Source organism: Dipteris shenzhenensis, chromosome 3, assembly GCF_047967505.1.
Source record: "Dipteris shenzhenensis isolate YYH24624 ecotype China chromosome 3, Dip_SZ_1.0, whole genome shotgun sequence".
NCBI lineage: Eukaryota > Viridiplantae > Streptophyta > Polypodiopsida > Gleicheniales > Dipteridaceae > Dipteris > Dipteris shenzhenensis.
Window position 1 is genome coordinate 14,120,908 of NC_141598.1, and position 27,805 is coordinate 14,148,712.

The 27,805-nt window shown below is 40.0% G+C and overlaps 1 protein-coding gene across 2 annotated transcripts; it reads left to right on the forward strand.

The window, feature by feature from the left end:
• Positions 1 to 13,263: 13,263 nt before the first annotated feature.
• Positions 13,264 to 20,808, forward strand: LOC147903398 (protein ENHANCED DISEASE RESISTANCE 2-like). Of its 2 annotated transcripts, none has more exons than XR_015540773.1 (2): positions 13,264 to 14,440; positions 20,729 to 20,808. XR_015540773.1 is itself a non-coding variant. In XM_087372605.1 (2 exons), exons 1-2 carry the CDS (start codon positions 13,387 to 13,389, stop codon positions 14,338 to 14,340), a joined length of 801 nt encoding a protein of 266 aa, XP_087228731.1. In that variant the 5' UTR covers positions 13,264 to 13,386; the 3' UTR covers positions 14,341 to 14,544. The 2 variants fall into 2 exon arrangements, 1 of the variants encoding a protein (XP_087228731.1); XM_087372605.1 differs by lacking the exon at positions 20,729 to 20,808 and having other exon boundaries at positions 13,264 to 13,921; positions 14,075 to 14,544.
• The last annotated feature ends 6,997 nt before the right edge of the window (positions 20,809 to 27,805 follow it).

The window sequence follows — 27,805 nt, forward strand, 5'->3', positions numbered from 1 at the left end:
GATGATTCATAACCAACTTCATCCTGGGGGTCCCATTGATGTCCTCATGATTTAGGAACACAATTTGGATGTTAGGGATTGTGCCAAGTTGGGTAAGCTTCTTTCAAGGCATACTTTTTGGTCACCCACCTTGGGCACTAGGGGAGGTACCTGTATTTTTATTTCTTCTTCTATGCTACCCTTGGTGATTGGACATGGGATCATAGTTCCCTCTAGAGCTCAGTGGGTCATGCTTTTTATTGGTGGGCGTAAGGTTGGCTTCTTAAACCTTTATACCCCAATTCAAGAGGGGACCATGTCCTTTTCTAGGAGCTACTTTCTTGGTCATGCATTGTAGAGTCTTGGATCATTGGGGGTGATTTCAACATGGTTGAAATGCCCATAGACAAAATGGTAGGGAAGGTGACTTACTTTCCCTAGAGAGAGTAGCATGGGATGCCTTCCTTTTTCAGTACAGTGGTAGAGATGCTTGGCATGATGATGCTTTTCACACTCAACTGCATTCACTCCTATTTTCTTGGTTGAACAGGAGGGTGCAGATGCTATCCATGCATGGGTTGACAGATTTTATGTGGATGATTGGGCTTTGGACAAAGGTGGGATTGTATGCATTACACCTGGGGTGTCCACTTCATATCATTTCTAGTTGTTCTATATGTTTCAGATCCTCAGGTGAGGAGTAGCTTTGCTAATACCAATATTCCATATGCATTCTGCACAAAGGAGGGCCTCACAGAGGCAGTTGTGTAGACTTGGGTTTCTCACATGCACGATGGGCTGCTTTCCTCGTAAGATATAGTAGTAACCCTCTCATATATTAGCGACTTTTATCACTCAATTCCTTAGTTTAGGAGAGGTGAGATTCTTAGGCAAGAGATAGGTATCCGCTCAGTGGCTACTCTTCAAAGGGAAGATTAGAAGAGGCCTACAAATGCTTGGGTTCAGGAGTGCCTTGATGCAGCAAGGGCTCAGCAGTAGTCATTGTTGGATCAGAGAAGAGCATGGATGTTTTTATCGAAGCTATGCTTATATATTAATATAAGATCTTGGCGAAATTTTATCGAGCTTGTTCTTTTAGTTTCATAATATTGATAGGATTTAGTACACTTTTATATATTCTCTTTTGAATTTTGAAGTAAACAATGTAAATGCTGGCGAAACTTTAAATTTTTTGGCATTAAAGATTCAAATCTTGGCGAATCTTTCAAATGTTTATTTTTATTAGGGTATGCAAACTTTCAACACCAATATAAAAGTTTAGCTTCTTAATGAAACTAACTTGAAAAAATCATCCATGGAGCAGAGTATGCCTTTCATGCCAGGGAGTCATTTTGGACCCAAACGGAAGGTAGGGTCAACAAGCAGTTCTTCTCTACTCTTGGCCCCAGACATAGTAGGGAGAGCATTTCACAGCTTGTTGACTCATATGAAGTCTTATAGACACATTAAGATACCGTCTTGCAGGTAGCTACAGATTTCTATGCCTCCCTTCTTATAGCAGATCCTGACACTCAAGCTAGAGATGATGCTCGAGGTATTATTTGGCAACATTTACCTATGTTGGTGACTGGAGATATGATAGTCTCACTTGATGCACCATTCACCAAGATAGAGTTCGAGAATGCTCTCTCTGTCCTTCACAAGGGCAAGTGTCTTGGTTCAAATGGTGTTACACACTCTTTCTTTATTTCATTTTGGGATCAGATTAGAGATCACATTACCTCAGCCCTGCAGAGCGTTTGGGACTCGGGTGAGATGCCAGACTTACTTATTACTGAGGCATCATTCATCTTATCCCTAAAGGGGGTTGCAGGAATTTAGAGTCGCAGTGGAGACCAATCACTTTGTTGGGAACTTTGTACAAAATCCTAGCAAAAGCAATTAGCCTATGTCTACAGCCCTTTCTTCCAGATCTTATACATGATACACAGACGGGTTTTGTGCATGGCGGGAGCATCTTTGATAATATTTTATCATTCTAGGAGGCTTTGGGCCATGCCTAATGACCATAGGCTTGCCATTCTACTCCTGGACTTTGAGAAAGCTTGTGATAGAGTAGACTAGGGTTTTCTAGAGGGTACCCTCTCTCGCTTTGGATTCACATATGCATGGATCAAAGGGGTGTCAGCTCTCTACAGATCGGCCCATAGTCAGGTTCTCATTGGTGGAGTTAGGGGAGACAAATTTCAAATTACTGGATCAGTCCGTCAGGGATGCCCTTGAGCCCCCTCTCTCTTTTTATTTTGTGGTGGTTGAACCTATGAGCTACTACCTTAGAGCTCAAGCTGATATTATAGGGCTGAGTCTTCCATTAAGGCAGGAGGATGAGCTATTGGATAGTGAGTTGGTAGATGATACGGCTATTTTTTTGGATGCCACACCACATACACTCACCTCTTTCAGAACAACCTTGGATTTGTTTTGCACTGCAACAAGGGCCCATATTAATTGGAACAAATCCAATGGCTTTTGGAATAGTGATGAGGACACTCCAGGCTGGGGGGATTGACATCGGATTCACTTGGATTCAAAGGGGTGTTTCATCAAGTACTTAGGATGCCAGGTTGGGGTGGGCATCTCTCCAACACAGCAGTTTACTCCCATGTTAGAGAGCATCAGGAGGAAACTCATTTTTTAGAGTTTCGCCAAACTTGACCTTGCATCCAAAGTTTTGGTTGTGAACTAGGTATTAGGTTTGTTTGCTCTTGTTGGTGCAGGACTAGAGGTTATATCTCTCAACTCATGAGACATTTCAGAAACTTTCTTTGGAGTGGGTTAGATGGCACCTCATATGTTGTAGCTAGGGTGGCTTGGGAGACCCTCATTATTCCCACTGTGGAAGGAGGTCTCAATATTATTGATCTAAATTTGTAGTGTATGGCCTTGCTTTGCAAATTTGTAATGAGAGGTTTGATGCCTGGACAGGAGCCTTGGAAAAACTTTTTCCTATGCAGCATTCAATCTTGTACACCTTCTCATGGGGGAGATTGGATGGATAGCTCCAGATGGACTTTTACTTCAGCCCCATCTTAGGTCTCTCTCTTCCCCTCTCATGGCTGCTTCGAAGACACTCTTTGGAGGGTTACACCCTCCTCTTGCGAAGAAATAGACAGGCAGCCAGTTATGTGGAATGAATCCATATTGGATGAGCATGGTAGATCACTAGGTGTGTCACATTATTTGTGGTGGTCTAGATGGGAGAGGGGACCTGCTTCCACTATAGGTGCCTGGAAGGCTTTTAGACAGCTTCCAAAAGATCAAAGATTCTTTCACTACACAATTAGAAATGCCAGGAGATTTCAGCTTCGTGGTAGAGGTTTGAGTCCCTCCAGAGCTCCTCATGGGATAGTTTTCATATTTCTGTAGAGGTGTAGAAAAACGTTTGGAGGAGGCACTAGAAATCCCTTAGAAATAGAAAGATCACTCTCTTCTTTTGGCTTTCCATTCATGGAGGGATTGCAGTGAACCTGTGGAGATCTAGGTTTGGGGCTGACCCTACTTGTCCTCTATGCCACACAACATTTGAGTTAGTTCAACATTGCCTTTGGGAGTGCAGACAAGTGAGGACGATCTGGAAGGGTGTTGCCAGGATTCTTTGCATATTTCATAGAGCACCCTTCTTCATGACTTGGGGATAAGTGGCATGATTATCTCTTACTAGACCTTAGGTGTTTTTCAAGGGATAGGACTCAGACTCATCCTTCATTATACGATGACACTCTGTGGAGTCATGCTCTCTCCAGGATGTTCCTTTCACTCTTTCAGAGCTACTCATGCCTCAATAGACACATCTTGGGAGATTCTGGCTAGCATTGCAACTTGGCATATTTGGAGGGCCAGATGTACGGAGGCGATCGAGGGTTCACAGGTTCACCCATCCCAATCTATGGCCAGTATATGGACTGATACTATACACACACTGATGGCCATCTGGGCAAGCATGCAAGGATCCTCCAAAGGAGCTACAGCCAGGAGAGATACCTTTTTTAGAGTTTGGAGAGGATCTCTGTTCTTCTTTGAGGCTTTTTCAAGGATGAGGTGGCATTTTTAGTCTCCACCTTGGATTTTTGTTAGCTCTTTTTGAGGTATTTTTTCTTTCATGCATGTCATGATGTACTCCCGCATTTGAGCTTGCTCTTGCAGCTTTTATTCATTCTCAATGAAGTAATATTTTTGAAAATTTTTTTGGCAAATTGAAGTGCATTAAATACATGAAGAAGACATCGCATGAGCTCCTTAGTTCTCTCTTTGACAACATGGAAGTAATTGTCACTATACCGTAGAGTACAATGTTGGTATTATCATGCCTCAATTTCACATCCACCATGGTGATCTCTTTAAATTTCCTCACTATTAAGAGCATGTATCCATAGAAAGGATTGGTTAGCTCCTTGTGACATCATTTTGCTTAAGTAGATTTGTAAGAACTTTTATTATTGATGACTAGTATTAAAAAAAGCATACTAGTCTTTCCCACCATAAGGGCCTGCAATTCAACTATCAAATTGTCACACTAAATAGACTAACTATCATTGGAAAGCCAAAGTTGACTAAACATTGACCATGCTTGAGTCAAAGTGATGGGGCACTTCCCTTTGGTTTTGCAATCTCTTTATATGTAGCCATTATACGTGGGCATTTGTATCAACATTCTTGTAACAAAATTCTTGCTATATAAAATCATTATACAAGAGAGACTTGAAACGCAATGCTTTGCATATATTTGCACTTTAATTTTAAGGTTTCTTAATAAAAACGATTATGCTTGAGTTAGGGTGGTGATGAGGCACATATTTGTTGTGGGTTTTGTAGTGTCTTTCTATATAGTAGTTATAGGCAAGTTGTTGAAGCCTTCTCATATCTACGTAACACCGTTCTTGTAATATCTTTCTTGTAAGCAACATTCTTGCGCAATGGTGTTCTTGCATTACAACCTTTTTGCAAAACAACATTACAACATTCCAATGTTATAGCATCTAGCGTTATAGCATTATAGTCTTACAACATTCTTGTGCCATGACATCTTGCATAATAGCATAACCTTTTTAAAATTTTGTGAAAAAATGTCGTAAAGAAAGCAAAAAATGATACTTAAAAATAAACAACCAACCAACTATTAAAACTATGCTACTAAACAAGAAACCAACCATACATAATATCATATTAAAAGTAAAAATATAATATATATTAATATTAAAGAGAAATAGTTATTAACATTCTATATATTTTAAATATACTATATATTATCAATATATTTATGATATAGTTAAAAATATCATTATAGATACTATGCATGTATTCAAATAGAAAATGAAATATATCATCTCAAAATCAAAGAAAATATAATTAAAAATAATAACAACATGTGCTATCAAACAACTATACCCACACACACACACACACAGACACCCACACACACACAAAATAAATAATTAATTAATTAATATACTTATTATTACAACATATTGGTGTTGTATATCCTAATAAATTATCCTGCATTTTATTAGATGAGAACTTATATGGGTTGTCCATATTATAAGTAACATGGTAATATCATACCACAAATGAGGGATTACAAAAAGAAACAAATTATATTAGTATTTCCTTTCATCAATTGGCAACCTATCGACGATGAATATATTATTGGTTCCAATTAAGAAATGGACTCGATAAGAACGTGAGAACTCTCACCCAAATGATGTAGAGAACAAAAAGAGACAACAATTGAGTTGCAACAATCGTTAGTAAAGCAAGTCAAGTGCAAGAGCCTACAATTGAAGACTCTAAACTCAAAGATTCAACTTATAACCACATCCCTTTCAAGTTAAAAATTGAGAATGCTATGTCTGAAAATAGATATTCTGAGAAGCGACCAATGAATGTATCTCATATTTGATGTGCAAAATTGGAGCTTGAAGAAGGCAAGTCCACGTCCATTAATGAGACAGGGCCACAATCAAGACAATGTGAATTTTTGGAGGTTTGTAAGGATCCAATTAAGCTTCCTATCTTCTATCTGTAATTGTATGATATGCAACAACTATGGCGTAGTTTCTATCAACCATGTGAGAATCCTATCCTATTGTGAGGTTAGCTATATGTCCATTTTACGTATCTCTTCATAGTGTTCTTCATTTCGATGAGCATAAGCCTAGATTCTATGCTTGATGTTTCCATGCCAACTTTCATCAAAGTCTTCAAAATTAAGTGTTTATCTTATTTGGATAGTTTGCAAGAGACATCGGCCAAATTGTGACTTTTTTTGTGCGAGTCTCTTTTATTGCATTTCTTAGAAAAACCAAGAACCTTATCACTGTCAAAGGCTTAACTTTGAAAGCTCAGTTTTATATGCTAATAGTCAAGCTAAACAAAATTAATGCCATTAATGATTGGTTATTGGGTAGTCAATGTCACTTAAATAACACTAGGCACTATTTGGCTTTTCTATTAGTCAACATTTTACACATGTATAGAATGGGCAAACATGCGACTGAATTAGTTGGGAGCATTTGACACCCATATGGGTGTACAAGAATGACAATACCTAAGAATAGCTGGAGGAGATGCCGACATTAAATTTGTGAAAGCTCAAGCCATAAAACACACACCTACAATGCCTTTCATATTTCTCTTCCAAAGATTAAGGCCTCCTCCTTTACACTAGTACAAAGTGACTCACCTTGCGACCCTCTTCCACCCATAAATGACATGACTCTCCTTGTCCTGGCTCCATTTCCAAATTGAATGAATTGTCATGCTGCATCAACTCCAATTGGTGGTCTCCCCAACCACATGGCTAGATATCCAATTCAATCCCCTCAAAGTACCTTGATTTGCCATAAGCAAAATGGGTGCAAAGGCTTTGAGAAACTCTAGGCACATTAGCCAACAAAGCCATGAGTTGGTTTAGCTCATGTGGAGTGGCCCACTTTGCCTACTATGATGCTCTACAAATAACCTTCTTGGCACGGTTTAGTCAATTCTACAATTTGAATACGAGGTTGGACCGACAAAAATACCGACCAATAAACCATTAGCAAAATATTTTTGTAAAGGTCTTCACAAAGAGATCTAGAGTGCAAGAGGAGGTTTCCTCCCTAAAAAGCAAAATATATATGTATAGGTCTTCACAAAGAGATCTGTTTGGATCTACCAATAGATATGGCTTTTTAGGGAAGAAGCCCAAAAGGGATGATACGAATGAGATTCAGACTCAGATAGTGATTTCAGCTCTGAAGAATCAAAATCATACTTTAAGGATGGGTCAAGTTCCAAGAAATCCTTGGATGAAGATTCCAATGGGGAGGATCAAAGAAAGCATCGAAAAAAGAAGGCTAAAGAAGAACAGAAGAAGACCAAGAATAAAAAGCATAAGTCTAAGTAGGATGATACAATCTTTGAGTTGGAGAAGTTTTTAGAAGACCAGTTTAAGCACTTCCGAATACCGAAAGACAATCAAAAGATAGGATGCCAAACTCATAGAAAAAATCACAATATGGATTTTTGTTGGTATAATCTCAATGATCAAACAAATCCGCCACAACAAGTTTAGAGGACTCTAGCAACTGGCACCAATCAAGTAGCATTGGAGCCAAGTAGAGTACCTCGACCAATAAATAATTGGAAACAAAATTTGTTACAAAATCAAGGATAAGAGCAAAAATTGTGTATATTGTTCAGTAATGGAAGAGGGTGACATGCATTAATTGGCCCTAGTTCAAAGTAGCATGCATTAAGAAAGACTAGGGGGCATCAAAGATCACTATCCAAAGTGGAAAGAAGATGCTGTAGTTTGAAATAATTCTGAAAGTGGTGTTGCACAAGGAGATTTAACCCTCGATCGTATAGGGAATCAATATGTTTTTGGAGATAGATGATGATGAGGAAGAGTATCTTCTAGATCTGAATTCTTCTATCGTATTGATCTTTGAAGTTCAACTAAGTTAGATTGCAAAGCCATACGTACGGGAAAAAGGTAACATAGTTTAGCTATTTGTTGTACCATAAGTGCAACCAATTGTTTTTGAATGGGCTTAGATAAAAATAGAAGAACTAGTTAGAAATCGAATGCCGAACATGAACTGACGTCATCCCAAAATAGTTGGTTTGAGGATGTCTTAAAGACAATAGAAGTAGCTTACAATGAGCATATGTAGAGAATATCTCGACTTATCTACAAGAGTTAAATCTGGGAATAGAGGAGAATCTAAAGACGATAAAGATCAGCATTCAGGCAAGGGGCCAGTTTTAGAGTGATCTAATATTGAAGGAGTTCTGTGATGTGTTCTCGATGTGTTTACAAGGGAGTGTGTGCATCCACTCAAGGAGGATGCCATGCTTATAGTTCAGCAAAAGTACAAAAGAAGAAATAGACAAGTTACTAAACATTTTACCCTTTGGAAAAAGTAACATGGCTTTCACCTTGTGGTTGTCCCTAAAAAGAATGGGAATTTGAGGATCTATGTTACGATCACCAATCCGTTCTGGATTTCGTTCTATGACATGTGGTTAGATGCAATAGTTTGACACGAGGTATATAGTTTTCTAGATATGGTCAATAGATACAATTAGAGTCAGATGGTCAAGGGGACAAAGATAAAGCTGCCTTTGTGACAAAATGGGATTCGACTTCAAGAACAACACCTCTGATGTCTTCGAGCTAGACACATAAGGTGTTTGCCCCTATTTGACCACCTTTATGAGGGTGTTCCTTGACAATTTTAGTGTGTTTAGAAGTGTGCATTTATAGTTAGTAGAGGTGGATTTTTAGAATTTTGGAGCTCTTTTGAATTTTAGTTACTAGTAGTTGTTACTATCAAGCCACTAGTCAACACCAATTAAGTGCCTAAAAAAGTGGTGGTTGAAAGATCTTATGCTCACTAGATATCAACTCTCTTTTGTTGAATTACTTTTTTGCTATTTTTAATACACTTTTGTACATTATAATGTCCTTTCTTACAACCATACTCGCATGACCATACACATGATTAAAAAACATAAATATTTTCATATTTATATATGAAAACTCAAAACATTAATTCCTTCATACATACATACTTGCCTACAAACATTATGTTTCTCTAATATTCCTGCTTCCTATACAGAGTGTTAGTATAGTATTGAAATATAATAAATACAATGAATAAGACAAATGAATAAGGCAAATTAATTGCCAATGCAAGGCGGAGTCCTTCTTGAACATGTTTAGGGTTACATTTCCTTCATGTTTCTATTCAACAAAAAATCATATTCAAGGTGCAGGATATGCTATCCTTATAACATCCATAAGGTTTTTGGGATATGTAATACAATATTTGTAGTGCTTAAATCTTGAATGAAAACCACCTTTCCTTCAGACTTACAAGCCTTTGAGGAAAGACGAATGTTCATGCACTAAAAATTAACTCCATATCCAAAAAGGCCTATGGATTTTGGCATGCGTTCGAGCATTGCTATAAATCCAGTGAAGCCCTTGGATGAATCCATTAGTAAGCATTCGGTGAAAAAAAAAAAGTAGTAGTTGCAATAATTAAGTGTTCTTTCAGGAAAAAACACTTGGCTACCATTCACGAAAATGTAAAAACTGCCTGCTTACAAAAATTAAACAAAAGTTTGAATTATCGAGAACAAAATGTTAAAGGAAATGTTGAACAAAATTAAAAAAACACATTGGATGAAACAAGAACAATAGGATGGTGAATGAAAACCCTAAAATGTTGAAGGAAACATTGAGTGAAATAAGAACAACACATTGGACAAAACAAGAACAATAGGATGGAGAATGAAAACCCCAAATCTCACCATGTGTTCTTTTTTTAAAAAGGGCAACATTTCCTTGCTTTCGAGACTCTATAACCATCAACATACTCGTAGCGCCGGGAGAATGGTGCTGAGAGTGGGTGAGTTTGAGGTGCATAAAGGAAGTAAGGAGGAATTGAGCAAAATGAACACAATGATGCAGTTTTGAGGTTTTTGCATTGCAGAATGTCGATATAACCATTGAAAGGAGTATCGATGCAACTTTGGAATTTGCTTATATCGAGGTTTATATTGATCATATTCCAACATTTATATTGACCCCTTTAGGGCACCTTTATTGACACTAATAATAATGTGCATTACAAAGTTTTGAAATCGGTTAGAATTAGCCATTTACAATTAACCTTTGTGGGATTATAGAAGGCGATGAGACAAAACAGCATAAAAACATTCTAAACCCTGTTAAAACACCAAACAATCACTTTTTTGGTGAATCCTCGCCGTTTTAATTGCAAGCCCATATGGGCTCTATGTGGACATTGGTGGTTAGAATGGGACCTAACCTATTGGCCTCCAATGGAAGGAAATTTGGTGGTGATCTAATGCTTGAAGGGACCATTTTTGTACTAGGTTTGGAATCCCATATGGTGGATGGAGGACTAATTAACCTATGTTTATATCTATGGATTAATTTATTCATGCTTTAATTAAGCTATGTTTCTCTATGGCTTAATTTATTTATGCATTAATTAACCTATGTTTCTCCATGTCTTAATTTATTTTATGCATAGACTAGGTCCAAGGGGGGCTTCCTAAACAAGGTGGGGATGCCACTATGGCTGTGCCTTTTGGAGTGTCATCATAAGTCCAAGTGTAAGTAGCTAGATAAATATTTTGAATAACTTGTGAAAAGAAATGATAGGTGTAAATTTGAAGGAAAGGAAAAGAGAAAAAGCAAGTGAAGGAATATCGGGAAAGGTAGATGATTGAAAGAGAGGAGAGAAAAGAGGTGAAAAGGTGTATGTGTGTGTGTGAGTGGTTGATGGGCCATTAAATAAAAGTGGGGACGTGCCTATTTTGGCAAGAGTAATATAAATGTGGTGTCATACAAGTGAAGGTGAAGGAATATCGGGAAAGGTAGATGAGTGAAAGAGAGGAGAGAAAAGAGGTGAAAAGGTGTATGTGTATGTGTGTGTGTGTGGTGGATGGGCCATTAAATAAAAGTGGGGACGTGCCTATTTTGGCAAGAGTAATATAAATGTGGTGTCATAAACGATAGGTGTAAATTGGAAGGAAAGGAAAAGAGAAAAAGCAAGTGAAGGTCAAGGAATATGGGAAAAGGTAGATGAGTGAAAGAGAGGAGAGAAAGAGGTGAAAAGGTGTGTGTGTGTGTGTGTGTGTGGTGGATGGGCCATTAAATAAAAGTGGGGACGTGCCTATTTTGGCAAGAGTAATATAAATGTGGTGTCATAGAAGAGACAAAGAGAGCCTCCATCTTTAGAGAGGAGTACCTAACAAAAGACAAAAGCTTTAGGATAAAAGACAAAAGCATTTAGGACCTCCATAAGCAAACAAAAACCTTAAACCCTAAACACATTAGAAGCCCTTAAACTTCTACTAACCCACATTTAAACCTCATACTAACCATAATTTTCAAGGTCAAATTGACCAAATGACTTAACTTCAAAACTATGGCCCTGATTAGCAACTCACTAACCAAGTCATCCCGTAGGACCCTTGCAGGGCCAATAAGTTCAAGAAAATATTCGAAAACCTTAAACCCTAAACACATTAGAAGCCCTAAACACAAGCACACAAAACCCTTAAACCCTAAACACATTAGAAGCCCTTAAACTTCTACTAACCCACATTTAAACCTCATATTAACCATAATTTTCAAGGTCAAATTGACCAAATGAACTAACTTCAAAACTATGGCCCTGATTAGCAACTCACTAACCAAGTCATCCCGTAGGACCCTTGTAGAGCCAATAAGTTCAAGAAAATATTCGAACCCAAAACCTTCTTTGTCCCATGCTTGAGCCCTACCACTAAGCTATAAAGTAATATTACGTGCTCCTTACCTTATAATAGTATTATAAATCCTTCCTCATCTCCCTCTCCTTCATAAGTGGTCCCCTCCCTTCCCAATCTCACACGTTCCTCCCTCTTTAATGCCCCTCCCTTATTTAATTGAGCTTCTCCCCTCCCCCAAGTGAGACTAATTATTGCCCCTCAAATTCAAGCCCTCTCCCCTTTATCCCACTCCCCTCTCCCACCACACCAACTAATTAATTAATAGGGGTTTTTACCAACTTGGGGACCCTATTGTTTTGGGCTCTACATTTATTTTTTGACAATCCTAGTGGAGGGTTGATTGTCATCAATTGGGACAGAAATTGGTGTGCATCTATGACACTATGGGACCAAGCACCATGCCAAGTCTTGTCCTATGCAATGGCTCACACTTCTAGTTTTAATTAAAGCCCTAGTTTGCAAGCCAATGTTCCATGTGGGTGGCATTGTTGGTGTTATGTTGAGACATGTGGCATTAGTGGTCAAAAGCAAACCAAACTTGGCGAGCCTCAAAACTATGATGGAGAAAATGTTTTGTACTAATTTTTATGATATTTGGAAAGGAAAAATCCTAGTTCTACACCATATGTTGTTGATATGAACACAAAATGAGCTATGTGGTCTATTCTTCCATCACTTTGATTAGACAAGTAATTTTAGGGCTCCAAAGTTATAAGACCTTATGTGTTTCATGCCCATCTAGCTTTTCATTCCATTTGGACATATAAGACATTCTTTATGGGAGCTAAATTTAACTTTCATGGCTTGAAATGTTGATAACTTAAAATCTTGTTATAACTAGATGTTGATAATATTTCAATGCTCATTTCTATGCTTTTTGCACTTTTTATGATGCTTGTATTGATGCTAATAAGTACATCAATGCTTCTATCAACATTTGTACAAATGCTTATATCAATGACATAGCCTTTGTCCTTTATCAGACTCTTTCCTTTCTTTTTGTATCGTATACCCCCTTCTTGTTAATACAAAATTTGAAAGTTTTGATCGCAAAAAAAAAAGCACAAATATAGCACATCGTCACTTGGTTCTATTAAGGGGCACACTACTTAGGACTAGTCCACAGCTGGGGTCGAATTCACACACACCCCACACACGCACTTGATGCCATTCTTTTTGTGAGGGTGCAGAGAACGACACCAGGAGATCCGCGACATGCTGCTGTTGCGTTTTGAGCACCAGGAGGCCGAGGTTGGCAACTTGGCTGTCCTTTATTCCAACACTCATATTCTGTAAGGGGGCAGGCCGTTTGAAAATCATTTATGGTGTTCCCAAAAATAGCAAAGTTTTAAAAGCAAGGGTTTAAAAAAAAAAAGAAAAAAAAGAGAAAAAGGTTAATGAGATATTTTGGAGAATTTGGGGAAAAAAATTTAATTCACTGTCATCGTATTCGCCATCGGCTTCTTCTTCTTCGTTGTAACTTGTTCTGAAAAGTTAGCTTGAAGCTCATCTGGCTATGGCGGACCTCTCTGCTCCCCTTTCTCTATCTCCTTCTACCTCTTCTCTTCTCCCTCCCCCCATCCTTCTTAAATGAATCGTATCACCTCTTACCTCACCCCCCTCATTTCCTTCCTTTCCATGGCCGACTGGAAGCACTCCGTCCGTATCTCCGGCTCCCTTCCCCCCGTCCCCCTCGCCACTGGCTCCAATGGCTGGTCCTCCCCCCCCGCCGATCTCTTCCTCGTCCGTGGCCTCGACTACTTCACTGCCAAGCAGAAAGTCCCCGCCCCTGGCGATTGGGTCCTCGAGCCTCTTGGTGTGGACTGGCTTAAATCGCATGCGAAGCTCGATCATGTCCTTTCTCTCCCAGACAACCGCGTCATGCAAGCATTGCACAAGGCTCAATCGGAAGGGCAATCTTTGAAGGCGTTTGTGTTTGCTGTGAACTTGCAAGTTCCGGGCAGAGATCACCATAGCGCAGTTTTCTACTACATCACAGAGGAAGTCATTCCGCAAGGGTCATTGCTGTATCGATTCGTTCATGAAGACGATTCGTTTAGGAATAGCAGGTTCAAGCTCATCAATAGGATCGTGCGGGGGCCCTGGATCGTTCGTGCGACAGTGGGTAATTACGCAGCTTGTTTGCTTGGGAAAGCACTTACATGTAATTATATTAGGGGATCGAACTACTTAGAGATCGATGTTGATATCGGTTCATCCGCCCTTGCTAGTGCCATTTTACATCTGGCGCTTGGTTATGTGAATTCAGTAACTGTAGATATGGCGTTCTTGATTGAATCTCAGTCAGAGGAGGAACTGCCGGAAAGAATTCTCGGAGCCGTTAGGATCGCTCAAATAGAGATGGGGTCGGCGGTATTTGTAGAGGGCCACGGTGAAGTCACTGCTCTTCCTCAAAGTCCCAACAACGAATCGTCCTGGCGGAAGTTCAGCAGGAGTTTTTCGTTCCTTGGACACGGAGGCAGGACCGCAAAGATTGAGGCCGAACAGGGGAAGGAGGAAATAGAAGACGAAGCACAATCTTAACTATCCGTTAATGTCCACTACGGGGCAAATTGTTGCTCAATGAAATGATCGAGAGGCTGCGCGTAACGCTGATTAAATTGACCTGTTGAAAATCATACAGGTTTGTGAACGTCCGTATTATCCTGTATGTAAATAAAATTTCTCACGTCAGCATGCAGATTCACTTTCGCAATTTATGAACATTTGAGTCATTGAATTACAAGTCTGTGCTTACTCTTTTGATCTCCTTGTCTATTGCAAGTTGTGAAAAGTGGAATAGTTAGTTGTTCATGCTTTGGTGCATGTGGGCCTACTGAAAAAGACTCTACACTCTGCATGGTCATATGCTGCCTCAGAAGACAATTAGTTGTGCGTACCCCTGAAGGTTTGTTACAATTTTCTGTGAGAGTTGGGATGAGAGTTTTAGATTTGTATCCTCACCTATTGCCTTGTGGTGTGCCTATTTGCATCATGTGCCTATTTTCTTGTTTTCTATCATTTGGCAGGATTTATGATAGCATTCTGCTCTCACAGGAAAACCATGCCCATTTGCCTCATGAATGCTGTTTGAAGGCTTTTTACATTTTGTGACTGTATGAGTACCTCGACATCCATCATGTGTCAGGCTTTGCGGAAGCATAATGCTCTCGTAGAAGTCTGTTTATCTGTCTGTCTCTTCCATGACTTTGCACTTATTTACAGATTCCTTATCCCTTTCCATGATATTTTTGATGAAATTTGGGTCTTGAAATTAGCTTGGGTAGTGATCTGATGAAATTGTAAATGCGCATCCGTCTTCTGCTTGCACAAAATTTTATTCTTAAAGCTGTGTGTGCGCGCGCACGCGTACTACAAGACAGGCAATATGCTAGAGTTTCACTACAAGAGCAGTTCATTTCAACTCCTTTGTCTGTCCCCAACAACTCTCCATTCTGCTGTTCTTGCCCCTCTTACCTTCTTTTATCAAGAGTCCTCAATTATGAAGATATGATGCTCACGTGTGTGGGCGCATGGATATGTATGTGTGAGAGCATATGTTTATACTGTAGTATACAACCCCATTGGGTGCTGATGAATGTCATAGTAGTTACTCCTTGCTATGCATGATGAAGTTCATAGTTTTCAACCTTGTGGGTGACTACGATGAGGTTGGAACTGTGCTATTGTGTCTGTTTGAGAGGCCAACAAAAAAAACATTAAGGAACTGCATCTTGGTGATGGGACTTCAACACTTTGATGATCTTGGTCCTTTTGCACCACATTCTATCTAGAGGGTGCAGATAGATGCACAAGTTCTGCTAAATGCAGACAACACGGCAACAAGTATTGTTGTTGCAGCAGAACCAAGAATCTCAGTGGATTCATAATGGGATGCTATCTCTTTCCCTAGAGGTCTATTCGTCGTCGGAGGAGCAATCTCCAGTTTGTTCTTGGTTGGGTCGGTGGGAGGCGCATTTTTGTAGATGCTAAACGAAGAGAGAGAGAGAGTGTGCAGTACAGGACGAGTCGAAGTAGAAGTCACGTCAACTTAGATTGATAGATAAGGTTCCTAAACACAAGTACAAAGTACTTGTATCTAGGCCTAGGACTAAGGTCCTAGGTGTCACATAGGACTAAGTGTCCTATATGGCATAGAAGGCACTAACACAATAAGTGCCTACACTTATGCCTACAAGGCACATACCATGGCCTATAGGGCATCACTAGAACCACCAAAAGATGGCCTACAAACCCCCCTCCATGGGATGGGCTGAAGTACTCTAAAACGTCTCAGAATACCTGGTAGTTTCTGGTCATGGTGGCACATGTTCATCCAAAAGGATATAGCCACCTATGAATGTACAAGGAATGTCAGATCATGTAACAAAGGGAACCAAGTGTAAAGCCTGTCGGAAGACTTCGAACTTGGGACGAGGAAGTGCCTTTGTAAACATATCTGCGATGTTGTCCTCTGTGGGAAGATAGGACAACTCTATGTCGCCTGCTGACAACCGCTCCCGAACATAATGATAGTGAACTTCAATATGCTTGGTACGCGCATGAAACACTGGGTTACGCGCAATGGCCAAAGCACTCTAGCTGTCAGTGTAGACAATAGTGGAGGATGTCTGGCAAATACCAAGATCTGTAAGTAACTGTCGAAGCCAAACACACTCTATTGTAGCGGTGAAGGCTGCCCTGTACTCAGCCTCACAACTAGACGTGGCAACTGTTGGTTGCTTCTTGCTGAGCCAAGAAATACATGAATTGCCAAGCAAAAAACAATTGCCAGTATGTGACACTCTGGTGTCGGAACATCCTGCCCAATCACTATCCGTGTAAGCATGCATGGTAAGTGAACCCTGATCATCATAGAAGAGGGCTAAATCCTGAGTGCCTCTGAGATATCTGAAGACTCTCTTCACTGCCTGCTAATGCTGTGAACCTTGCATCCTGATTCATTCTCAACCATATTCAGCCATCTCTGAAAGCATAAGAAAACTAGCCATCTCTGAAAGCATAAGAAAACTTCAGATTTGGCCTTTAAAGGATATACCCAGCAATATGAGAGTCATGAAATACTTGTATCCTCCAATGGCATTTGTCCTCATTGGGCCACAGACATCACTGTGTACTAGCTGCAATTTCCTTTGTGAGTTTTGGACAATTCTTTTGAAAAGGAAATCGATGCATCTTACCCAAAAGACAACCCTCACACACATGTTTAGTAACTGTGTGAGTCTGAGGTACATCATTTGCCATCTTCTGTGAATGTAGCTTTGCAAGAGCTCTATAATTGAGATGGCCCATTCTCTCATGCCAAAGATGAGTTTCAGCAAGCTGTGAATCTGAAATGGCCAATGCTTCAATAGAAAGTGCAGCTGAACGATGATCAAGGTGATAAAGCCCTTTTTGCAAAGTGCCAGTGAGAACTATGGCATTGTCATCACGGAGATCATATACTAGGCATCTGTAGCCATCAAAAATTACTCTGAAACCTGAAGTAGCAATGGCTGAAATTGAAATCAAGTTGACTTCAATGCCAGGCACAAAAAGAACATTTGTCAGAGTGACAGGATGGCTGGAAATGGATGTGAGTTGCACATCTCCAACTCCTTTTACAGCATATGAAGCATTATTGGCACATGTAGCTTTGCAAGAGCTCTATAATTGAGATGGCCCATTCTCTCATGCCAAAGATGAGTTTCAGCAAGCTGTGAATCTGAAATGGCCAATGCTTCAATAGAAAGTGCAGCTGAACGATGATCAAGGTGATAAAGCCCTTTTTGCAAAGTGCCAGTGAGAACTATGGCATTGTCATCACGGAGATCATATACTAGGCATCTGTAGCCATCAAAAATTACTCTGAAACCTGAAGTAGCAATGGCTGAAATTGAAATCAAGTTGACTTCAATGCCAGGCACAAAAAGAACATTTGTCAGAGTGACAGGATGGCTGGAAATGGATGTGAGTTGCACATCTCCAACTCCTTTTACAGCATATGAAGCATTATTGGCACATGTAACAGTCCCCCCTCGAGGTGCATCAGTTAGAGAATGAAACAACTGTCTCCAAGATGTGACATGCTTGGAAGCACCACTATCAAAGTACCAGGACTGAGCATTATTAGCAATAAAGAGTGCATCAGCTTTGGAGGGATCAAATGAGCAATGGACAGCCCATGCCCAATCATCCTGAAGAGCATGTGCATGTGAAGCATCTGCTGGCTCATGGGATTCAATGGCATGTGAGGCATTAACTGTCAATCCTGCTTTCTTTTTCTTCGAAGCAATGCGCTTCTTGCATTCTGAAATGTCATGTCCAGGCTTGCGACAATAGTTGCATCTTTTCTTCTTGCCCTTATTTGCTGTATTTTTAGATGCATGAGAGGAATTGCAGCTGCTATGCGTAGAGGAATTGCAGCTGCTGTGTGCAGATTTTGGCTTGCCCATAGCCTTGGAAGCCTTGCCTCTTCCTTAGTAATTATCGTGACCATATTTGAGCTACGCTTGTGGGGAGGTATCTTCAGGAAAGCTTTTCTCCTGATGCCTTAGAGAGAATTCTGTGAGGCAGAGTTTCTTCTACAGCCTGATATGTTTGACAACTTTCAGAAGCTTAGACCTTGAATAAGGGGGTAAGTTGTTGGATTTCTTTATCTAGTAGTTCAAGGAAATTATAACAAAGTTCAGGAGCATGTTCTTTGTTTGTATAGACTATGAGAACGAGATCATCAGGAGCAGACTCGAAAGACTAGATTAGGCTATCCATTTTGCGAACAACTATACCTTGGCAAAAAGACAACCATAAGAGCCACCAAGTTGACAAGGTCAAACTTGAAAAGGTGAATTCTACAAGGGAGACATCGGGGCCTGTTGCTAAGAAGCCTCGTATCGATTCACTAGTAGTGGCTGATGCCCTTTGAACATTGGTAAGAGCAGAGCTGTCCATCTTGTTGCGCCTAGCATGCTCCCAGGTAATCCTCACATTGCTAGTCTTGATCTTTTGTTCTAATTCACATTATGAGAGATGCCATTTCTAGTACTGTTGTGTTTGGACATCATGACTTGATTTGTATGTTGGATTGAGTTAAGGGGCGTTTTGTTTGATCATGGTAGTATTCATAACTTATTGATGCTTCTCTCGTGCAGAGACTATGCATCCCAGTGGTTTCTAGTCACTATCATTGGTCACCCGTCATGCAAGCATCAGAGTTCTAGGAGGAGATAGTTCCCAATCTACATTTGGAGATTCAGGACTATTCCAAGAAGTTGTGATTGCATGTGATGAACTTGGCTAGGATAGACATTTTGTTAAGGATGGAGTGGTTTTATAGTAAGAGCTCTCAATTTATTTTTTATATAATTGAAAGCTTGTGGTCCTTCGTGGAGATTTGTGTGAGCCTCTGGTTAAAATGACATTGCATGTTGATTTGAATTCTTGTGTTTTTTAGTTCAACTATAATTTCATATTCATATTAGCACACTTGTTGTAGAAGAGAGGGGTGCAAGGTAGTGGAAGGGAGGTGTGAGGAAGGACGAAGGGAATAAGAGAGAGAGAGAGAGAGAGAGAGAGAGAGAGAGAGAGAGCCTCAACACCCAAGACAAATACAACATAACCATAGAAATTCTTTCTATGTTGCGGCTTGTTGAATTCTTTCTATCCTCAATGGTATGTTGCCCTATTAGCTAGTCTAAGCATTTTTTTTCTTAGAGGCTCGTTTGAGAGACTAAATAGTCTTCACAAGCTATTGTAGCTTGAATGAAGAGAATGTGGACTAGTTTTTGACAAGCCTTCTCCTTTAGTGCTAACCTTTGTCATGGCTGAGTTTGCCCTTCACCGATAGAAACTCAATGTGAAGGCCTTTGAGAGAAGTTGCTAGAAATAGCCATTGCAAGGTTAAGATATCTGTCAAAATGAAAGGATAAAGATTAAAGGTAGCAATGAGAATGAGAAAGCAAACATTCCAGTACTTGTCCTCAAATTCCAGCTCGAGGTATTTTATGAGGTAATTGCTTCCAAAGGTGCCCTTCGTGTGTAAAGGACATCTGTTTATTTCGGGTTCCATTTACAATCACTTTGGTTTTTGCTGTGTTGACCATCATGCCAGAGTATCTACAAAAGCTGCCCAATGCGTCCAGGTGTGCTTGCGCATGTCCTCTTGTCTTTTGCAAAGAGTACTACGTTATCTACATAAATGACCAATGGTAGGGCATCATCCAGTCTTCTAGTTTGTGTTCTTTCTCTTTTATGTGTTCTCATCCAGTCTTCTAGTTTGTCAATGAAAAGACCAAAGAGAGTTGGTAAGAGGGGGCCATCTTTGCTTGACCCTTGTGTCACTGCTTATAATGACCTGTCACCTTTCCCTTGGAGCATGATCCATCCATTAGTGGCTGTGCTGGCTCAGCCAGCACCCTCTTTTATAGTCCTTTTTGAGTGCTTGAGGGACATGAGCTTCTCTATTCTTGTCCATTGCTTTTTATGAGGAACTGTGTTGTAAGATTTCTTGAACTCTTCAGAACAGCAGTAGACTGCCCTTTCCTTTTTTGGACTCCCTCTAGTGGGGACTAAATAATGTACTACTGACTGAAATCGGGGTGCATCCATTGAAATATGATGACTCCATCATGATGTCAGCCTTGTCAAATGGACGATGGGGCAAGATTTTGATGTATCCCTTAGGCCTATGTTATCCGAGATCCTATAATTGTGTATAAAGTTGCGCTGTGTGGTGCTCACACGAAGAGGTGAGTGCAAGAGCAAGAGATCTGCTAGGCTCTTGTTATGAGCGTCTAGAGTCTTATAATTAGTTTTCTGGCGGAATGAAAGACAGCAATTTGCATATGACTATGAAGTATCTCTCTTGTCTCCTTTTTGAAGAAGGAAGTGAAAATTGTTGCAGACCTCACCCAAATGTCAGTGCTTGCTGCAGGATCAAGGCAACATTTGCAACTGCAAGCCAGCACCCTAAGTGCTGTACAGTCACTTCTGTGCGACAGATTTTGGGGAGCAAGCTGACTGCATAGCTCCAAGTTGGCATTGGCTCTGAGAATATTATGTCCAGACACCCTATAGATTTAAGTGGCGCCAAAGAGCACTTACATGCAGCTTTTATACAGCTTGGAGTAAGAATGCTATGTCCATACAGGCTATAGATTTAATTGGCATCCAAGAGCCACTTACATGCAGCTTTTGTACAGCTTGTTGGAAAACTTCAAGCAGATTGCACACTAGGAGGGTTTTCTGGCTACTGCTTGCAGCCCCTTTATCATCATCATTTTGGTACTTCAACAGGCAGAATACAAAAATCTTCATTGTGAAGGATCCACAGGAAAGGAAAAGCTGCGCATTGAGCAGATGACCTCAGATCTACAGAATTTTCAGTTGGGGGTCCTCATGTCACCTTTTTATCATTTCATCCTTTGGCATGACATTACCATGTCAATAGTTTACAGGCAAGGAAAACTCGTGAGGCTTTGTGGTGCCTTTTTCTGAATGTTCCATTTATAAGCTATGTAACCTCACATCTAGCATCCAAGAAATAGCGGAGGCAAATACAGTCCAAAAGTTTTGAGGCCCACGCAGAATCTTGGCCAGTTTAAGTGAATGGAAAGGCTCATGGAAGCACACATAAATATCTTAAGCAAATGCCTGCTCATAGGGAGGTTGATTACCCCTCATGCAGGAATGGCTAGCGATTTCATAGTCGTGGCAATGTCTAGGATCCTACATGAGACACCAAGCTCGACTCAGATAGGAGCGAATCTGGCAACAATGGAGTTCTCCCATACTTTGTAGTAGATATCAGAATCTAGTTTGAGACATTTCTTCATCCAATAAGTGGATGAAGAAATCCAATTGGCTACCCAAAATCTTGACGTCAGTACAGGCAGCTACTCCAAGGGCACAACCGAGATCAGATCCAAGTTTCGGAGCCTAGTTGAGAGCAGATCCGGATTTTGCAATGATCGTTAGAACTCTTGCATTGATCAGATGGAGGGTTAATCATTGGCTACAATTCGACCCTCTTTAGATAGGGAGACCAAGACTTATGGAGTTACCATCGGACCTTTGAGAATTGAAGGATGATAACATACTAGTACCAGTATCATTGGATGGGGATGAAATGTATATGGAAGTAGGATAGGAAGTAAATCTGCGATGCAAATGCCATGCAAGGATGAGGAAGATGAACAACCAATTGCCGATAATCCCACCTGCAACAAAACAAAATCAACGATAATAATAACATGAAAATCAATAATAATAATAATAATAATAATAACAGCAGCATCAACAACCACAACTGCAGGTGATTTCCACCTGTAGGTCCATAGTAGCCAAACCTAGTGACTTCACCAAGAATGCAACCACCTTTTGCTAGTCTACCACCAAGTGCTCCTGGCATAGTACCTCTAGTAGGTGCACTTCTCAAAAATATGAGTCCCAATGCATCGAGCTTGAAGTGCAAGTTTGCGTAGTCCAAGGGTCAAAAAAGAAAACTCGAACACCCACGTTGCGCAATTTGGAATGCAATGGTGAGCAAGTAGCTTCGAGATGATGTTAGCAACAATTTGCAAGTACTTTGTCATGAAAAGCAATTTGTAGGTATATTGTCAAAAAAAGCAATGACTTGGCTTAATCCATATGGAGTGGCATTTCTAGTGTTTTTAGAAAGAAATGACCCTTAGGAAAAGCTTTGGGAATCGAAATAACATTTTTTTTGGGTTAAGGTAGAGGTTTGCAACACAATTGGAAGATTGGATATCATGAATTGAGGAGGTTTCAACATGCATATTGACTCGACAAAATGACCAAAAAGATGTGGCACTTTCAAGAAGAAATCAAAGAATTTGGATTTCTATCTGGAAGATGCTAATTTCAAGTTTGGTGAAGATTTTTTTTTTTAGATTTTGAGACCGATTCGTCAAGCAATGATGATGCTAATGATAAGAAATAGAAGAAAAGAAAGACTAGAAGAAGAGAGAACTTAGAAACATAGAATTATTCACTTTCATCTTCTTTTATATTTTTAATATTCATTCAAACAAATTTGTTTCTAAAAAATGATGTAACAAAATTTTCTTTAAAAAATTGAGGCATTTCATCGCATTCTTTATTTGAAGTCTATAGAAAGAATCAATTTCTCATCCTTAATCCCTTGCATTGTTATCTAGATTATGATTTTCATCTCTTTTTATAATGTCTACAAAGGATACTTGTCTCATCCCCATATCTAAATTTACGTTTATCAAGTCTAAAATAATAGTCTTGGGTAGGGCTTGTCAATTGTAATTTTTCCTTGATCAATCGCATGGTTCACTCCTTCCAATTTCAACATTAGATTAAGATGTCCTTGTCGATAAATTGATATCTCGATAATTGTTACAAGACTTTGAGTTCCATCATGTAGATCATCATCCATTGCTTCCAATAACATGTTCTTCCATTTAAACCTTCTATATGTGAAAGTCATGCATAGATTTTGCCTTCCAATGAAATACTTGTAAAATTTGGGATCTGTTAATACATACTATCTTGATCATTTTTTATACAAACAAGAATTGTAAGAAGTGCTCACCAAAATGTCACATCTGAAGTGTTCAATCGACATTGTACTAAATCTTTAGCATGACATGTTCTTGTTATCCATTCATTGTCAAATAGCTTAGATAGTCAATCCAATTCTAAGCTCTTGCAAGTGTAAGTAATTTTTATTTTTCTTAATTGTCTACAACTTGCAAAGAAATTAACAAAGCATGAAAATGAAAGAAACCAACTCAATTTAGTATTTCTTCCACCAGTAGTTGGCATCATAGCATTTCTTACATCAATAAACATTCTATTTTTATATGATTTACTTATCTCCATGCTTGGAAGCGGCCATTCGGGACTATCAAAAGAAGGTAACGGAAGAGATTCTAATCTATCATATCGTCTTTCATCTGACACAATGAACATTGAGTCATAGAAGATCTCATCCTTAATTAATTTTGATGGTATGCGACCTTCATATGGAAGACTCTTGATCTCAACATGGAGGACATGCAACACCCTAGTCATGCATATTGTAGGCTTCTACTCTTTGTAAGTAGATGGATATAAATCTGCAAAATAAATACAAGGCATAAGACAGTTGTGTCAAAGTCCCCAAATAAATACAAATACTCTAAAAAGGAAATGAAGTATTAGTATACTTTGAAAAACTTACAATTGGGTCTATGATATGAAAGTTTTGCATTCGGATGCACGTATATGTTTGCATGGGTAAAGACATGCTGAATATATATCTATGTCATTGTGTTATTGTCAGAAGAAATTTTAAAATCTAAGATCCTCCCCTTCCAATGTTTGGAGATGTCCATTGTATCCTTTCGATCCACTTTGTAGCACCCACGATTAGTAGGTTGCACTGTGATCTAATAATATTTTATGTAGAGTTGAGGAATCCATTCCCCATACTCATCCTTAACATTCTTCAATACAATAGACTGTAAACTACTTCTATATTTATCATTTTCTACTTCCATAGTTTCTGTCCCTATACCATATGATTGAAATTAGCTCTTTCTATATCTTTCTACTTCTATAGATCCTTGAAATTTATGTCTTCTTTTCTCTCTTTCTCTATCCCTCTCTTTCTCTTTCTTTTCAAGTCTCTCTCTCTCTCTCTCTCTCTCTCTCTCTCTCTCTCTCTCTCTCTCTCGCTCTTCCCTCTTTCCTTTAACTAAACCTCTCACAAAAACAAACAAAAAATTATTCTAAAAAACGTAGAATACTTCTCTCTCTCTCTCAATCTGTCTTCCAAGGTACTCCTCACACAAACAAACATCAAATTATTCTGAAATACTTAGTTTAAGATATGCTCTCTCCTTGCTCTGTTGCTTCACAAACAAAGAAAACATTACAATATCATATCACTCTCTCTCTCCTTTCCAAAACTCTTTGATTAGGATCTCTTTTTTTTCCTTCTTTCTCAAATACTTCTAAAATCTAGCAGTTTGAAATACAATCTCTGTCTCTCTCCCTCAATCATTCCCTCAATGGAAGAAAACATAGCAGTTCAAAATATAATCTCTCTCTCTTTTCCCTTCCTCTATCTACTTCTATACTAGCAAAGAAATAAATGCCTATTTTCTGTCTCTCTTCCTCACACATCCCCTCAAGTAGATAAAAAAACATAGCAGTTTCAAATATAATCTCTCTCTCTCTCTCTCTTCTATTGAGAGTTCACACTCAACATCATGTGATCACATGTGCATAGCATCATCATGTGATCATATGTGCATAGCACTAACCTTATAGAGTTCTAAAAAGGGAAGGGTTAGATCCCTTAACCCTAATCCTAAATGGGTTTGTATATATTCTACATTTTCAACTAAATCTGGTGTACAGTTAGTCATTTGTGGTGTGCTCTCTAGCTGTGTCCTCTCTCCTCATCTCCACTCTTCTCCTCTTCCCTCTTCATATTTTGTCATGATATTAGAATTCCCTTGTCTTCCGTTGAGGCATTGTGATTCTTGAGAGTGTGAGAGAGATTGTGAGATTGAGAGTTCTCGAGTGTTCTTGTGAGAGTTCACTTCCGTAGAGAATTTTCGTTCATTGGAAAAATTTTCGTCCATAGGATTTCCGTTCATCTCTTTCGATAGTTTGTGAGAGATCTATTGAATGAGAGAGAGTTTTTCGTTCATTGCTTGAGTTCTTTGTGAGGATTTCCATTGTGAGATAGATTGAGAGTTGTCCATTGAGAGCAATAGAGAGAGATCCTTAGAGGTTCTTAGAAAATTCAGTGAGAAGAGAGATTTCTGCTGAGAGATTCATTTCTAAGAGAGATTTGCACTATATGTGAGAGAGAGCCTTTGCTTCTATCCTTAGTCTCGACTCTCTAGTGACTAAAGAGAGCAACAGCAAATCAAGAGCTTGTGATAATAACACGCCAGCCACAGAGCCACAGATAGAGTCATAAAGTTGTTGTGCTTATCTACAATGACTCTTCGGTATGCAACCGAAGAGCTCAAGCTTCCATTGCCAAGAGTAGCGGTGCTATCAAGCCTCCACAATGGTGGACTCCATGATGGCTTCATCGGTCCAAAGGTCCAAAGCACCATATAGCCTCCATTGAACAGCCTTGCCATAGCTAGAGGCGCATCCAACGAACAGCTGCAACAACCAATGAATCCAACACCGACGGGATCTCTTGCCAACATTGCTCCTGCTACAGCTAAGGTGGCCTATAGCATCGCAACAACTGCGCCCATAGGTCACCGGTGAACCAGCCCGCTCCAATAGCTCTTGCGAAGCCTCTAATCTCACAAGTAGGACTGTCTGAGTTGGGTATTGTGGGAGACTAGCGAGACGAATTTTCTATCAGTGGAGTTAGGCTTGCCGTGTAAGTACCCAACGCCAAACTAGAGCTCATGGGCTCTCCTTGATTAGGCTGCAGCATCAACGCCTCACGGACGACCAATGATAAGCTCTCCAAGTGCTAGGCCATAGTAGCAACGGCCACGCTTATAGCCAATAGCAGTCGTGCCAACAAACGAGCTCATCAACGATTCAGGACTACAACAGCGGCTCCTTAGAGGAAAGCTACAACAAAACTATAGCCTCCAACCTTGTCAACTACAGCAGACAATCGACTCCTCTGCATGCCATCGACGCCCCACCAACCTCTTCTACCGACAGCCTTGTAGCTCCAATAGCGCCCATGCTTACAGGCCTCCAACGTCGACGGCTAATCTCCAACGACGCATCGAAGGAGCCCATGCTCCTTCACGGATTGCACGCCTAACCTATGTGGCTGCCTTCATCGGCTCCAAAGCTCCTCTATACATGCGCATCCAACGGGCTGCTCCAACGACCTGCTCCTGGCACACAACGCTCCAAAAGCGCACACGAAGTCCCAGCTCCACCGATTGCCACATGCCACAACGATGATGGAATCTTCAAGATTTTGTCGAAATCTTCATAGATTTCGGTAGTCCTCCTCCGACAAGTGGTAGATCAAATAAGGCTGGATCCCTAATTATGGTTAAGTCAAGTAAACTCCAGTTAAGTGGGTTGGTTAGATTTTTGCCATGTGGCAACCCTTATCTCCCACGTCACCTTATCAACCACATCATCACTGACTGCCACATCATCATAGCCACATCACCCTACCAGCTCATCAGCCACATCATCACTGCCATGTCAATTACCATGTCATCAATGCCATGTAACCAATGCCACATCATTTGTCATGTCGTCATTACCACGTCACCTTTGCTAACATCATCATCTACCACATCATCAGTGCCATGTGGCACACTAGACCTCTGCAGGCACACTCAGTGCTCCACAGTCACTGAATGTGACCACTCCTGCCACCTCAGCACAGGGCTCCACAGGCGCACCTCTTGTGAGGCACAGTGCCACATCATCAATGCATGTGATCCATAGTGACACATCATCATTGAGCACCGTTTGCACTCCTTTTGCCCCTTCACCTAGATCAAGTCATATCTCTTGATCTAGGAAGAATTTGAGGGCACTCCAAAAAGGAAAGTCACTCGATTTTTTGTGCTCTACATGCTCGTCATATCATGCACATATTTTGGTGCAAGTTACACTCACATTTGAGCCTCGCCACCACAACAAAACCACTTCCTTCACGCACATTCGCCTCTACATCGACGCATCTGACCCAGCACTTAAAAAGAATAAAAGAAAAGGAATTATTTGCTATTCTTTCATCGATCGATAGTTGGTATAGATCTAGATCAGAGTAGACTAGATTGCCATAGAGGGGACGCTTTGAATTTTCCCAAGTTGCCAATCTAAGCCATGCCCAAAGTTCCCAACTAGTACTTACTCGGAGTCAGTCCATACGCTCACATACGGTTTCACATTATTACATTACCTGAAACCATACGTTCATCAGTTCAGTGAGTAGACTTTAGAGAGTAAAGAGGCATTGTAGATTGTTTCAGTGGACAAATAGCATTTGATTTCACACACACATGCCACCATT